General features: G+C 44.3%; 4 protein-coding genes across 7 annotated transcripts; 3 read left to right on the top strand and 1 right to left on the bottom strand.

Annotated features, from left to right (window-relative positions):
• The first annotated feature begins 150 nt into the window (after positions 1–150).
• On the top strand, positions 151–2,544 carry ttc1 (tetratricopeptide repeat domain 1). Its single transcript, XM_076032109.1, has 8 exons — positions 151–264; positions 897–1,349; positions 1,422–1,482; positions 1,557–1,669; positions 1,764–1,800; positions 1,884–2,032; positions 2,156–2,210; positions 2,298–2,544. The coding sequence occupies exons 2-8, from the start codon at positions 906–908 to the stop codon at positions 2,423–2,425; spliced, it is 987 nt and encodes a 328-aa protein (XP_075888224.1). The 5' UTR covers positions 151–264; positions 897–905; the 3' UTR covers positions 2,426–2,544.
• Positions 2,545–2,629: 85 nt separating this feature from the next.
• On the bottom strand, positions 2,630–3,966 carry pfdn1 (prefoldin subunit 1). The gene is made up of 4 exons (XM_076032111.1): positions 3,830–3,966; positions 3,065–3,231; positions 2,884–2,968; positions 2,630–2,803 (listed from the first exon to the last, which is right to left on the bottom strand). Exons 1-4 carry the CDS (start codon positions 3,872–3,874, stop codon positions 2,720–2,722), a joined length of 381 nt encoding a protein of 126 aa, XP_075888226.1. The 5' UTR covers positions 3,875–3,966; the 3' UTR covers positions 2,630–2,719.
• Positions 3,967–4,216: 250 nt separating this feature from the next.
• On the top strand, positions 4,217–6,936 carry LOC142892075 (deoxycytidine kinase 2). The gene is made up of 8 exons (XM_076032110.1): positions 4,217–4,497; positions 5,377–5,495; positions 5,576–5,659; positions 5,748–5,857; positions 5,946–6,093; positions 6,222–6,337; positions 6,457–6,556; positions 6,640–6,936. The coding sequence occupies exons 1-8, from the start codon at positions 4,401–4,403 to the stop codon at positions 6,664–6,666; spliced, it is 801 nt and encodes a 266-aa protein (XP_075888225.1). The 5' UTR covers positions 4,217–4,400; the 3' UTR covers positions 6,667–6,936.
• Positions 6,937–8,084: 1,148 nt separating this feature from the next.
• On the top strand, positions 8,085–14,197 carry oatx (organic anion transporter X). Of its 4 annotated transcripts, none has more exons than XM_076032106.1 (16): positions 8,090–8,256; positions 8,500–8,701; positions 8,781–8,954; positions 9,089–9,162; positions 9,244–9,373; positions 9,678–9,781; positions 9,924–10,078; positions 10,178–10,346; positions 10,439–10,562; positions 10,633–10,748; positions 10,929–10,983; positions 11,660–11,819; positions 12,267–12,375; positions 13,040–13,118; positions 13,406–13,533; positions 13,762–14,197. In XM_076032106.1, the coding sequence occupies exons 2-16, from the start codon at positions 8,675–8,677 to the stop codon at positions 13,904–13,906; spliced, it is 1,749 nt and encodes a 582-aa protein (XP_075888221.1). In that variant the 5' UTR covers positions 8,090–8,256; positions 8,500–8,674; the 3' UTR covers positions 13,907–14,197. The 4 variants fall into 4 exon arrangements, 3 of the variants coding, with proteins under 3 accessions (XP_075888221.1, XP_075888223.1, XP_075888222.1); XM_076032108.1 differs by having other exon boundaries at positions 8,092–8,260; positions 8,603–8,701; XM_076032107.1 differs by having other exon boundaries at positions 8,092–8,256; positions 8,603–8,701.
• The last annotated feature ends 321 nt before the right edge of the window (positions 14,198–14,518 follow it).

Below are 14,518 nucleotides of genomic sequence, written 5' to 3' on the forward strand. Positions count from 1 at the left end.
AATCCAGAAAGTATAATATACGCAGTTGCTGGTTGCTTACCATTTGTGTGTGTGTGTGTGTGTGTGTGTGTGTGTGTGTGTGTGTGTGTGTGTCAATTGTTATACAAGTTTTGTCCAGCAGGAGGCGAACATTTACAAGTTTTGTCCAGCAGGAGGCGAACATTTTGTGTCACAGACTTAATGGTCGCCGAAGAGGAAAAATAAGACGAAGAAGAAGCAGTTGCACCCACAGTGACTACAGTGGAAGCAAGTCGCTGCTATCAAGTAAGATCATTTATCAGATGCTTTTCATGGTTTCACTTTTATTTTTCACCCAATTCACGACTAGTGGCCTCACATTGAACGGTGTGATTGTCAACTTGGTTGCTGAACGCAGACCAGTGTTAGCTCCTAGCTGCGTGTCAGTAGTTAGCCATGTGCTAGTAGTTAGCCGTGTGTTGACAGTTGCCGAGGGCTTCTCTCCCTCTTTAAAAGTTCGTGCCTGTCCCGAATAAATGTCCCCAGCTAAAATATGAAATGTGCGATGAATCAGCTACACAGCAAAAGGTCTGTGTTATTGAAACATTACAACTGTGCAGCATTCAAAAGTTAAGTTTCGGTTTTACAGTACTTAGATTTAACACTAAGCGAGTCCACTGTTCGTCACACTGAGCGTCTCGTGACGTCACACGGGTGGTCTGTCTGGTTTTCTGCTAAGTCATGTCAGTTGAACGAAGCGCACCATGAAACATTCTTATAGGCTGATCCTGTCTGTTGCATGTCTCATGGTGTTTATGGGGGTGTTCTCCATCCATTTCATATAGCACAAACACACAGCAGCTTTCAGTGGTGTTTAGCAGTCATTCATAATGTGTAGACAAGAAATGGTGAAACACTGCCTGCTGCTTGCATTCCAGAATTACAACATGAGCAGTGAAGGAGACGATCGGCTGTCCAGAGAACAGGAGCAGGAAGACTTCTATGACTGCCAGGAGAGTCTGGAAACTCCTGGCCAAAAAGGAGGAGGAGGAGGAGGAGGAGATGGAGATCAAGATCAAGACAGCAGCACTGACGAGCTGACTGACAAGGGACACTGTGGAGGGAGACTGCAGGAAGGAGAAAAGCTTCCAGAGGAGGATAGGGAAAATAAAAATGGACTGCAGGAGGAGGAGCACATAGAAAGGCTGCAGTGGGAGACGCCGACAGAAAGGCTTCAAGAGGAGGAAGAGCACATAGACAGGCTGGTGCAGGACGCGCAGAAAGACGGACTGCAGCAGGATCCTGATTCAGAGTTAAAAGCTGAGGATGTGGAGTTTGACGATGACTACCTGAGGGAGCTGGAGAAGAATCTAACAGAGGAGGAGAAGGAGGTAACTATTAATCTGGTATCTTTGCTGCAAATTAGACGATTTTGATTTTTCAAAGCTCCCATTTTGTTTCAGAGTCGACGCCAGCAGAGTTTAACGTTAAAGGAAAAAGGAAACAGCCAGTTTAAAAGTGGAGGTTGGTGACGTCCTCGCCAGTGTGTCTGGTTTAGACAGACTGGACCAGTTTGAATCATGTGTGTCCCTCTGCAGACTGGAGAGAGGCAGAGCAGAGCTACAAGGAGGCGCTGCAAATGTGTCCTGTCTGTTTCAACAAAGAGCGAGCCATTCTCTTCTCCAACAGAGCTGCTGCAAGACTGCACCTGGTAACACTGCTAGCATGCTATTAGCTAACTGGAAAGCTCAGTAAGGTGAAGAGTTTTTTTTTTTATAGCATGCTTTATGCTCGTCTCTTTGTAGGATCAGACGGAGCAGGCCATCTCAGACTGCACCAGAGGTGAGTGATGGCATTGTTGTGTAGCAGGGCACTATCAGTGTGATGATGATCTATTTGTTCATTGGCTGTTTTCTTTACCATAGCAATCACACTGAATCCTGACTATTTGCGCGCATTATTGAGGAGGGCGGAGCTTTATGAGAAAACAGATAAGCTGGAAGAAGCTCTGGAGGACTACAAGAAAATCTTGGAGCGAGATCCAGGCCACATTAACGCCAGGCAGGCCTGCATGGTGAGTTCACCATCAGCTGGGATATGACAGTGTGGATCTGAATGGGATGATTATAAAACAAAAAATTAGATGGTAGTCTCTGTCTGCCTGCTTCCACCTTCCTCTCTTCTTTCTGTCTCTCAGAGGTTACCACAGCAGATTCAAGAGAGAAATGAGAAGCTAAAGGAGGAGATGATGAGTATGTACTACGCCTAAACACAATATTGATGATGGTAAAGTCCTTTAAGTATGTATTTTTTTTAATTTAAACACTTAACTTTTGCAGCTAAACTGAAGGAACTGGGAAACATGGTCTTGAGACCTTTTGGACTTTCTACCAACAACTTCCAGGTGAACCAGGACCCCAACACAGGCTCTTATTCTGTCAACTTCAACCAGAACCCCAAAAGGTGATATAACAGGCAGAGCCACAGTGACAGCCCAGCCTGCATTGAAATGATAGTTGGAGCCCACCTCTCTCTCTGCCTACCTGTCTAATAATGTGTCACAATAAATCCCCAGAAGACTTGAAAGTCTCATGGTCAGTTCTTTTTTTGGGGCTTGATTCCCTCCCAGTCGCAACAACCTCTGACAGTAATAAAGGTACATTCTTTCACACGGGTTTATTGGCTTTAATCACACACAAAAAAAATATCATACGTTTACAGCTAATCAATAGATTGGGTGATGGATCCGGTGTTCATGACTTCACTGAGCTCTCCTTGACAGCAGCATCTCTCTGATGTTGTCTTCTGCTTCTTTTACGCTGCGTTCAAGGTACACTTTCTTTTGCTGTAAATCGCACAACATGGTCAGTACACGTTCAAGACAAACATATACAATCCTGTGAGCCTCCTTTCATGAATTCATACCTCCAGTTCTTTTATTTTCTCATCGGCAGTCTTCTGTTTGTCCGTCAGCTGATTGTTGATTTCTTCTTTTGACTGAAGAATGAACCTGAAACGGCCACAAAGAATACCAATGTAGGTTCACATGGACCACTGGCCTACTGTCCTTTGTGATGTCACTTGGGATGCTGCCACACAGACTTACATGCGTCCAACTCCTTCGTACATCCGTGTGTTGTCGGGCAGTGTGGTGATCTCTGCGTGTGTCAGCTTTGCGTGTTTCTGAACCCGGGTCAGCTGTTCGATCTGCAGGTCAGCCAGCTTCACTTTCTGTTGCGTGTCGATCATCTTCACCTGCAGTTCTGAGAATGCCTGTGGAGACGGAGGGTTTGCGCTGGTCACGACACCTTCAGTCGGGACTGCGCTACAACAGCAGTCGGCACACAAAGACCGGATCTATAGGTTTTTGCATACATTGTGTGCAAAGCGGGGGGACGTTGTGGCTTTTTAACGTTTAAACAAAACAGTGTACTTTGATTATGTTGTCCTGTGACTAACGGTATCAATACGTTTAACATTTAGCTAATCGAACTAAGGTAGAAATGGAAATCTACTTGTGACTTGTTGTGATGTGTTTCACGTTCGGGAGTGATGTTGTGAAGAATGTCTGATATGCCTCGAACATAAATCTGCTGGAAGGAGAAGGAATGACCCGCAAAACCCAAACAAGCACACCCCGGCAGAGTCGCTAGCGTGTGCGAGGATCTAGCATGAATGTGTGTGTGGAAATTAGCCGGTAGCTCCGCTATCATCTGGCGTGACAGCAGTCGGACGTCATCAACAGCGCTTCTAACTAGCATGTATGATGATGTTGTGGACGTCGCATGAAGTCGTGCAATTCGATCCGCACTGGACGAGCAGGTAAAAGCGGTTTGGGAAGGGAAAAAAAAAACAGAATACAATTTCTTACCTTTTTCAACTCCAGGTCTACGGGTGCTGCCATCTTCTTCAGCATGGGCGGGTTACTGCGCAGTGCGCATGCGTGTGTGTCACAGTTCCGACAACTCCCTCTGCTGCCTGTGAAGTCACTGAGCGTGGCGCCATCCTCTGGGAAGGAGGGAAACGAGCAATTTAATTTATTTATTTATTTATTTTTATTCAATTTTGTTATTTTTATTGTGACGCGAAAAAGAAGAACAGATTTAAACACAAGTGGTATGTAATTATGGTATCAAATAATTTGTACATTGAGACATTAGTATGACCTATTTTTTTCTTTTTCTTTTTTAAATTATTATTAACTGTTTATCATACGAAAGGTGAGGATGCAAAACGATCAGCTCAGAAGAACTCGCCGTCAACAGTCCGTTGAGCCCGTCCCCGGAAGCTGCGTCACACGCGCGGGGATTTTAATTCAGAACCATCTCGCGCCCAAAGGGCTGTCGTCGTGCCGCAAAAAACAACCAAGCAACAGAAAACGGACGCACGGAGACAGATAAGTAGCCTATTGATTAAATATAAAACCGAGTCATCTTCTGAATATGGCGACGCCACCGAAGAAAGCGAACCGAGTTGTGGGCAGCCCGGACAGCAGCTTCGCCCGCAGAGGGAAGAAAATCTCAATCGAGGGAAACATCGGTGAGTTGTTTTTTTTTTTTTTAAAGGGCTGTATAATCGCCGCTAATCTAAGTATAAGCAGTATGGACTAGAGCAGAAGAGCTTGTTGTCTTTCCTGTCAGTGAACGCGTTTTCGTTGGTGGCCGTTGGCGGGACGGCATTAAAGCGCTGTCCCGCCATAACGACCAGCTGGCGCCAAGCAGTAAGAAAAAGTGGGCAACAATCTTAACATTACCGAAGCAGTTACTGACTCACTTGAATTAATGTTGCAAATTCCTGTTCAGTCAGAGTATACATCTGGGTCTTTGTGTTGCGTGTTGTTGACGGAGGTATTTTAGTGGTGCCTGATTTCTTTGAATCAGCGCTGCTTCCCGTCCTCTGTACCGCAGAGTCTGAGAAACTTTGGATGCTATAAAGATTCACATATTCATTCATTCATTCATTCATCTTCTATACCCGCTTATTCCTATTCAGGGTCACGGGGGTCTGCTGGAGTCTATCCCAGCTGTCTTAGGGCGAAGGCAGGGTGACACCCTGGACAAGTCGCCAGTTCATCGCAGGGCAGATTCACATATATTATATCATAATAATGGACATCTGTGGTGTGTTGTCTGTTTTTGAGTACATTTTGAATCCACTGTTATTGTTTTCGGACAAAATACTACATGCGGTATTGAAGCCTAAACCTTGAAGCTAATCAGGCTTGTTGTTTATTTGGAGTCCCTCATGGAAAGCCTCTTGTTTGACTGTAGTGTATTCAGTGCTGCACCTCATGTCAGAGTAGCGTTGTGGTGAAGGTCTTCTGAGGTGGTTTACTTTATACATTTCTCTCCTGATAAACACACAAACATTTCCAAATGAACGCAAAGCCTGATCTGTCTCTGCCTGTCTGTCCTTCAGCTGCAGGAAAGTCCACTTTTGTGCGCATCCTGCAGGACGCATCAGACGAATGGGAGGTGATTCCTGAACCAATTGGGAAGTGGTGCAACGTTCAGAACAACAGCGAGGACGTATACCAGGTCAATAAACAAGCACTTAGGACAAAGAATGACGTGCACCATTCTGTGTGCTCACCTGTGTGGTATCTGTCTGTCTGCAGGACTTGAGTTCCTCTCAGAAGAGCGGCGGAAACCTGCTTCACATGTTGTACGATAAACCAAGCCGCTGGTCCTACACATTTCAGGTAGCTGCATCGCAACCTGCACGTAAGCAACAGGGGAAGCTGTCACACTTGGACTCACCAGTCTGTTTCTACCTGTCTGTGTGTCCAGAGTTACGCGAGTCTCAGCAGAGTTCGCACACTACTTCAAGGTCCGTCGGCGAAGCTGCAGCTGGCAGAGAACCCTGTGCAGTTTTACGAACGCTCCGTCTACTCAGAAAGGTAACGCCACGTGAGACAGATAGCCACAAGTCAGGCAGATGACCACGCCTGCGCGTTTTGTGCATTAACATGTGATTGGTGTTTTCAGGTATGTCTTTGCGTCAAACTTGTTTGAGTGCGGCAACCTGACAGAGACTGAGTGGAACGTTTACCAGGACTGGCACACCTGGATCCTGAGCCAGTTCGAAACAGACATCGCCCTCGACGCCATCATCTACCTGAGAGCTGAGCCACAGGTACTGATGCTAATGCTATCCTGTTTCTGTGAACAAATGCGACTGGCTTTGGACCAAAGGAAAAAAGAAACTTCTGAACGTGAATATTGGCGTTGACTGCAGGCTTGGTTTTCCTGTGTATTTTTCAGCGCTGTATGCAGCGTCTGCGTCACCGGGGTCGGGAGGAGGAGCTTGGGATTCCCCTGGATTATTTGGAGCAGCTTCACTTGAAACATGAATCATGGCTCTACAACAGGACGCTCAGGTAGCCCTACTGACCATGCTTACAATGCTGCAATGACCTGTTTAATAATGTCTAGGTGGTGCATTCACGGTCCAAAGGAATCTGACTGTGTGTGTGTGTGTGTGTGTGCCTGTGTTCAGGCTGGACTTTGACTATCTGAATGAACTTCCTGTTCTTGTTATGGACGTGGGTGATGACTTCAAAAATGATCGGATCAAACAGGAAGAGATTATTGATAAGGTTGGTGAGGTATCTTCTTGTCTTGTCTCCCCAATCTGTGTTCATTCATTCATCATTGTCTCATCGTCTGTTTCTCTGGGCAGGTCAGAGAGTTTCTCAGGACACTTTAACCTCAACCACCAATCACAGAGGGCATCAAGTTCAACACATTGAACAACCATTTCCACCTCATAATTTTTTTTTGTGTATAAGATTGTAGACAGTAGCAAATTAGATTGTTACTATATATTTTTTGTTGCACAGCTGCCTATTTTTGTGGACACTATCATGTTGGAAGAAGCTACTTGAAATCATGTATATTTGCGTCAGACTTTTTCCACGCAATGTCATGAATGCACCACCATGACTTGTTTTTAATAATAATAAAAAAAAAAGATAAACTCATTGTTTCCTGTTTTTCTTTCAATATGTTTTTATTTGTTAACCAAACCGCAGTTAAAAATCTGTGATTTTATCAGCCTTATCTGAACAACCTTTAACCTTGTGTTTCAGTTTAAAGGTCCAGTGTGTAAAATTTTTAAGGAAGCCCCCCTGGCAATGCATTTAAGGCACTGTCAGGCAAGCTTTTTTGTACTACAAATATACACTTTTATTAATGTATTTATGGCCAGTATGTTAAACTTTTACCAATATAAAAATCTTAAACTAAACCAAATTGTACATACCGAACCTTTTAAAGATTTGGTGTTTTAAAGATTTGGTGCTGTTTACGGGATGTGTTGAGGAGAAACAGCAGGGGGCAGCAAAGAGTCCTTTAGCCCTTGGTTAAAGACCCAGAACTGGGTTGCAACATTACTCCCCAGCTACCAATCAGTGGTAGGCTAACGTACGAGCAAGGAATAACAATGATTGCAGAGCTTAACTGGGCTCCATTAATGTTTCATGTGCAAACTCGGTGCCTCACCATGACTTGTCTGTTTTCAAACAACACGTTGCAATTGTACATGACACACTTGAGCGGGCAAACACGCACACACACAGCATCAGCTGGTACAATTACAGTTAAAAGTTTAAGGGGATTCATCTAAAACTGGATTGACCTGCGCAATGTGAATCTGCAAGATGGTTTTGCTACAGACTTTGAATTTGGCACTTGACCTTAACACACTTAGAACATGTGTGTGTGTAAGACAGATTGCATGAGCCCCCCCCAACCCCCCATCTTAGCAAACATGTTGTTAAACAGGTCTTTGTGTCTGTGTGTGTTTCCGTGTTTGCCTGCTGAGCTGATTGTTGTTGAAGCTCAGCTGTCGACTGAATTCCAGGACGGACACACTCAAGCAACACAGCAAGAAGCAAGAACATGAAAACAAACATGCCAAGAGTGTACAACACGTGCCACTTCCTGTCAACTCATTCCACTACACCTTGGGCCGAAGCTCTTATTGTGAAGGAGCAACAGGAATTCAGGTTTCAGACAGCCTCTGCTTGACCTTAACATTGTCCTGAAGTAAAGTGTTTTCACCACAGACTGGTCTATTTCTGATTCTGTAACTGACTTGTGACAACTGATGCAGACTAACAGGCCAGCAGACAAACAGATCTGGCCAGTGTGTCAAGCAGTTGGAGATGACTGATTTATCTGAAGTCAGTCATTAACACTGTGAGTTCATTAGCTGTTGCTCCTCAGTCTGTCTCCCCCCATCTCTCCTTCCATCTCTCCTCCTCTTGGGCTGCAGTCGTCCGTCAGCCTACAGTCTGTAAGTACGTTTTATCCTCTTTCCTTTCTGTTGCCTGCTGTAAGCCGTTAATAACTCTCACCAGACTGAACTCAAATATGTGAGCGTTCAGGGGTCTGTTGCCCTCGGTGTTGTGTAGAGAGTAACTAGGTGGATGAATAAGGTCTGGAGAAGCTTTTGAAAGAGTTTTGGGAGAGTTTCGTAGAGGGTAGGAAAAGTGTTTGCAAAAAACCTTCAGCTTTAACTATTTATTTTTGCTCTCAGGTTCAACCAGCCAGATCTGAATCTCGGAGCCTGTAGCCTCCTTGCCGCTTTTCATCATCGACGCTAATGTTGTCATTCTTCTGGTTTTGATTTTCTGGCGAAGGAGCTGAGAGCATGAGCTGTCAGTTCTGAACTAGTTAGACACTTTCAAGGGAACCACACAAAATAAAAAAAGATGGGTTTCGCCGATCTGCTGGACCAGGTGAGTACACTGTCACTGTGATGTCATGCACCTGCCCAGGTGGATCATTCGACACAACTTTGCAATGTGTACTGGACAGGTGGGCGGTTTCGGAAGGTATCAGTGGATCCATGTGACTCTGATCAGCATCCCTGGTTTGTTCATGGCCAGTCAGAATCTGCTGAACAACTTTGTCTCAGGAAGCCCCACCCACCATTGCAGCCTGCCGACTAATTACAGCCTGCCGGCCAATCACACTCTGTCCATCGAACAGGTATCTTGTCTCACTGTATATACGACATGCAGTGTCATGTATGACCAAGTATGACCATGTATGACCATGTATGACCATGCATGGTCACATGCTCAATCTGCTCATCACTAGACCGTGATGTGATTGTGTTTCAGATGGAACCAAAAACGCTGCTAAGAGCATTCATCCCAATGGACTCTTCAGGAGCTAAACTGGACCGCTGCAGGAGGTTACGGATCTTTGCTATTTCTTCTCTGTATTGCATGATACGCTCAACTCACTGACATCAGTTCCTACCCCACTGGTCCAGGTATGTGGAGCCTCAGTGGCAGCTGTTAGCCGACAACAGCTCCATCAACACGAGCCTGCTGAGGACGGAAGAGTGTTTGGATGGTTGGGCGTTTGACCAATCCGAGTTCTTCTCCACCACAGTCTCTGAGGTAACAACGGGAAACCATAGCATTTGTTTTTTCACCTGCATTCATACACCCCTTGGTTCCAACCACCACCAAAAATTCAAAAGACCACATATCTGCCCCCAATCAAAACTCTGTCCCCTCACCGACAGATGGATGGACATGCATTCCAAAAGAAAGCGACTCCTTATCGCTATTAGTTTAGTCATTTGGGTGTTGTCGACTGTGACAGTCTGGAGAACAACTCAGAAGTCTGTTGTGGTTCTTTCTCAGACTGTTGTGGACCAAAAGGTTCTTGATGTCAGTTCTGTCTCTCTCTGTCTGTCAGTGGGGCCTGGTGTGTTCGTTACGTCCACTGAAGCAGATGATTCAAACCATCTACATGGGTGGAGTTCTAGCCGGAGCCATTGTGTTTGGTGGCCTGTCCGACAGGTGATCCTCACCTTTCGGCATTTAAAACATTGTTCCACCGTAAAACATTCTTTGGTTTGATGCTTCTCGTTATGTCTCACAGGTGACGTAATTAAAGCTCAAGTCTGAAATAATTCAATCAAATGCATTCTCTGTCTCTCAGGTTTGGGAGGCGGATCATCCTGACTTGGTCATACCTGCTGCTTGGGGTGCTTGGTTGTAGCTCTTCCCTCTCCCCTACATACACAGCTTATTGCACCTTCAGATTTCTCAGTGGGATGGCGGTTTCAGGAATCATCATCAATGGCGTCTCTCTGAGTACTTGTCTCCATATCCTCCTGTCTTACTGTCCACACATCTCTCTTTCTGCCTGTCTGTCAGAGGTTGACCCTTTTTCTTTCACTTACCTGTCTTCAGAGGTGGAGTGGATCCCGACCAGAGAGAGGACACTGGTGGGCACGCTCACCTCCTTTTTCTTCACCTTTGGTCAGATGATCTTAGCAGGGCTTGCCTATTGGCTCAGAGACTGGAGGAAGTTGCAGGTGGTTGTCTGTGCCCCACACTTCCTGTTCTTTGCCTACAGCTGGTCAGTAGTTACTGTCAAAACTAATGTCTACAAAATTATTTGCTCTCTGACTGCACGGGTGGCACTAATGTGTCTGCTCTCTCATTGGTCAGGTGGTACTCAGAGTCGGCCCGCTGGTTGGTTCTCAGAAATCGATTCGATGATGCACTGAACAGCCTCAAGCGAGTTGCCCGTATCAATGGAAAACCAGAAGTTATCGATAAATTAACAAAAGAGGTAACACGTCCGTCACTTCTCCAACAATTGTTGAGGGGCCGTCGAGCTCAGTCCCGTGTGTTACCTGCAGGCTTTACACATTCACATGAAAAAAGAGATTGAAGCAAATCGTTCTTCGCTGACTGCCTACGACCTAGTGAAAACCAGAGGGATGAGACGCATCTCCATCTGCCTCATCGTAGTCTGGTCAGATGACATGCCGTCGTCACATACATCACATCTGTTTTTCTTTTACCTGCTACACACAATGAGGACACAAGACAAAAACACTATTAAAATTTCCCACCTACGTTTTTTTTTTTTACTAACCTGACACAACTCCCTTGCATCTACCTGTCATAAGCAGCTGTCTGTCTCCTCCCACAGGTTCGCCACCAGTTTTGCATACTATGGTTTAGCGATGGATTTGCAAAAGTTTGGGGTGAGTCAACAGAGTACATACGGAGCAACATGTTGGCAATGAGCAGAATATCCTCAAGTCTCTCAGAAGGTGTGGGGCTCCCAATCATTTGTTCATCTGAGGAGTTGCCTGTGCGAAACATCTATCTATCTATCTATCTATCTATCTATCTATCTATCTATCTATCTATCTATCTTATGGACTAGTACTGTAGAAAAGAGTGATCCATTCCAATTGATGAATCTGACATAGTTCCGTGCTCCAGTGGCACAATTTTCTCTCTATGTAAAAAAATAAAGGGTCTGATAGTAGCTTAATAGTATCTATATTTTAGCCATATTTAGCTTACATGAACATAGGGAGGATTTGAAACAGAGCAACTGCTTCACCCCATGATGTGGTGGCCGCCTTTGCTCCAGTCAGTGATTACAACAGCGTCAAACACAACTCAGCGTTGGTTACAGATTTCCAACTATCAGTGCGACACTGAGCCGCACAGTTGTTAATGGAGTTAGATGAACTAGGCAAGGGGTCTTCTCGTGGGGAAACCAGAAACTGCAACAGAGACCTACGCAGTCTGTGAAGCAGGTAGTTGTTTAGGAGACTGATTGAAGAACACCATGAACTGTAGTTTTCCTCTCCTCGTATTGACTACCACATACTGACCCCTCTGTCTATTGACTGTTGGTTGTTCCAGGTGAGTATTTACCTGATGCAAATCATCTTTGGAGCCGTTGACTTTCCTGCCAAACTGTTTGCGCTGGCCATACTCAGTTACCTGGGGAGGAGGTTGTCTCAGTCAGCCTGTCTCTTCCTGTCGTCATTGGTTATCTTCGCCAACATCTTCATCCCTACAGGTAACAGCAAAAATTCCCACTCTGATACACACAGCCGACTTCCTCAATCCCCGATTTAGACTGGAACCGGAACCATCAACTTTGACATGGAACTGCTTAGTCCCGTTAGTTTAGACTATTTGTCTCCCAGGGAATGACAATGTGGGGAACTGTTCAAAGGGATAGTGTGCCCAAAATGTGATATTTCAGTGATGATGGAGACTCTTTGTAGCTTCGCAGAGAGAAAGACTTTCAGCTAATGCCAAATCAACTGGAAGCCCACAATGGCCTTGTATTCAGTGGCAAACAGTGTAGAGAACCCCTATTGACATTGTGCTCATATAGTGCTAATAAATAGGTCAGTTTACAGTTTGATGGCATTACCTCTTAAAATGTCTCTAAGAAGTAGACAGTCGACCACAGCCAGGTAACTGTTCTCCCACTGAACCAGCTGATTCTCCACCGCAGACATGCAAAATCTCCGGACTGCGTTGGCGTGCCTTGGTAAAGGTTTCACTTCAGCTTCCTTCACAGTGGTTTACCTGTACACCGGAGAGCTCTACCCTACCGTCATCAGGTAAGACTGCTGCCCCCAGGACACAAGGATGGACACACCATCCAGCAAGTCAAAATGGGGCAGCTGCTGGTTCAGTTCTCACCATCTCTCCTGCCTTTAATCACTGTCCACAATAAAAAAGATGAGTGGATTGTAGGACGACTGATCAGACATGAGGCTGAGTCAGCGTTTTGTCTCCTATGTATTTGTAGTGTAGCATATGACTGAGTTAAATGAAAGGCTATTGGGAGCTTAACACACCTGAAGATGCACTTTTCATTGTAGCAAGTGTGCGTACAGCAACAGAGCAGTGATCGCTTTGGCCAGCGCAGAATAATGAGCAGAAAGTGGCTGTGTGACTAGCATGTCATTAGCAGTCACTGCACTGACATCAGGAGCATTAGGGTTCTGGGTGAGGCTGAACCATCATTTGGTCATGACCAAACAGCTGTTTACTGGCAGCTCAGGTCCTCATTTTCCAACAGTGTTTTGGACTAACTCTCTATGCTGTCATAGCATTAAGAGAAACAGATTGGTTCACTTGTTGAATGCTCATGATGAGCTTATGCAATGGACATGTCCTGAACCAAACTTTATATGAACGCCATTAGCATCAATTGGACAAGCTGATTTTTCCTTGTTTATTGGCTTGGGTTACCATGTGATGCCTGTGGCATATTAACAGACAGACGGGGATGGGCCTTGTTTCTACCATGGCGAGGATCGGCAGCATGGCAGCGCCTGCAGTCCTCATCCTGGACGAGGTGATGTCACTGAGCAAGACCTTGCCATCAATCAGTCAATCAATTAAGAAATCAATCACTCTCTAATATTGAATCTTGACAACTAATACAGTCAATTAGAAATCAATTAGAAAATAAAAAGTCTCTTTCTCTGTCCATCATCATCATCATCATCATCATCATCATCATTGTTCTCCCTAATATTCTCATCAATATCCTTTTTTCAATTCAATTGATCTTGTCATTAATTTCAGTGTTAATTTTCCCAATAATAACAATATGATCTCATCTTTATTTTTATTTCCCAGGTGTTCCCTGCTCTGCCCAGTGTTGTGTATGGGGGAGCGGCTGTGTTAGCATCCTGTTTTGCCTTCTTCCTGCCGGAGACGCTAAATGTTCCACTTCCAGACACCATCGATGACGTTGAGGAAAAGTGGTGAGCAGGCAGAATTGCCTTTTAAGGATTCCATTAGATGATTAAACAGCACAACAAGCATATCAAAGAGGATCACTGTTCAATAATGTTTTACTTTGGTAGAAAATCATCCTGGAACATTGTGGTGCTTGTGTTGGCATGTAATCATCTCAGTAAAGTAATTATTTGGAACTATTTGAAATTATTTGGAATTATTTAAAGTAATTATTTGGAACTTTCTGTGTGAAGGTCTGGAAGAAGCCCCACCTCCCCACAGCAGGGCTTATCATTACATGATGGTGTGACCGCTGAGAGTGGGGGTGGAGTCCCATCAGAGGATGTGCCTTTAAAAGAGCTCAAGGATGTAGAAGGGACGGGACTCAATGCACTCTGACCAATTAGTCAACTGATGAAGCACAGCCCATTGGATTCCTAGACTATACAAATAATCAGTTCATCAGCTAAATTAATAATGTCCAAGAAATATACTAAAAGTTGATGAAAAATTCTGACACTTGTTTATTTTAATTGAAAGCCAGAACATTTCTAACAAGTTTAGTTTTTAATGGACCATTATGATAGATATTAATTCTAAATGTACTGGCAAGTTAAACAAGTTCAACATTTCAAACATAATAAAAACAAATCAGTTTAGTACACTAATAAAGCTGTCATGTAACATCCAGTGTTTGTTGTTGTCTGTATGAATCTCACAAACGGTCTCCGTGTCAGACAGAAACAGCCATACAAAAATTAGTTAATATTAATTAGGCAAATCAATGAGGAGTTGGTGATGTTGGACAAATATTTATTACCAAATATTATAGGTTTTTGCATAAAATCTCAAAAAAGGATGACCTATTGAATGAAGGAATTAAAAAAAAAGGTTAAAGTTCCTCTAAGGTTATCCTTTAAATTAGATAATAGTAGAGATCTGTTTTTTTTTTTTTTTTTTTTTTCTTGGTGCAGCTAGACATATTGCGTTCACAGTAAGCTCATAGCACTC

Source organism: Nelusetta ayraudi, unplaced genomic scaffold, assembly GCF_046127955.1.
Source record: "Nelusetta ayraudi isolate G7.1 ecotype Tasmania unplaced genomic scaffold, CSIRO-AGI_Nayr_v1 ptg000033l, whole genome shotgun sequence".
Taxonomy (NCBI): Eukaryota; Metazoa; Chordata; class Actinopteri; order Tetraodontiformes; family Monacanthidae; genus Nelusetta; species Nelusetta ayraudi.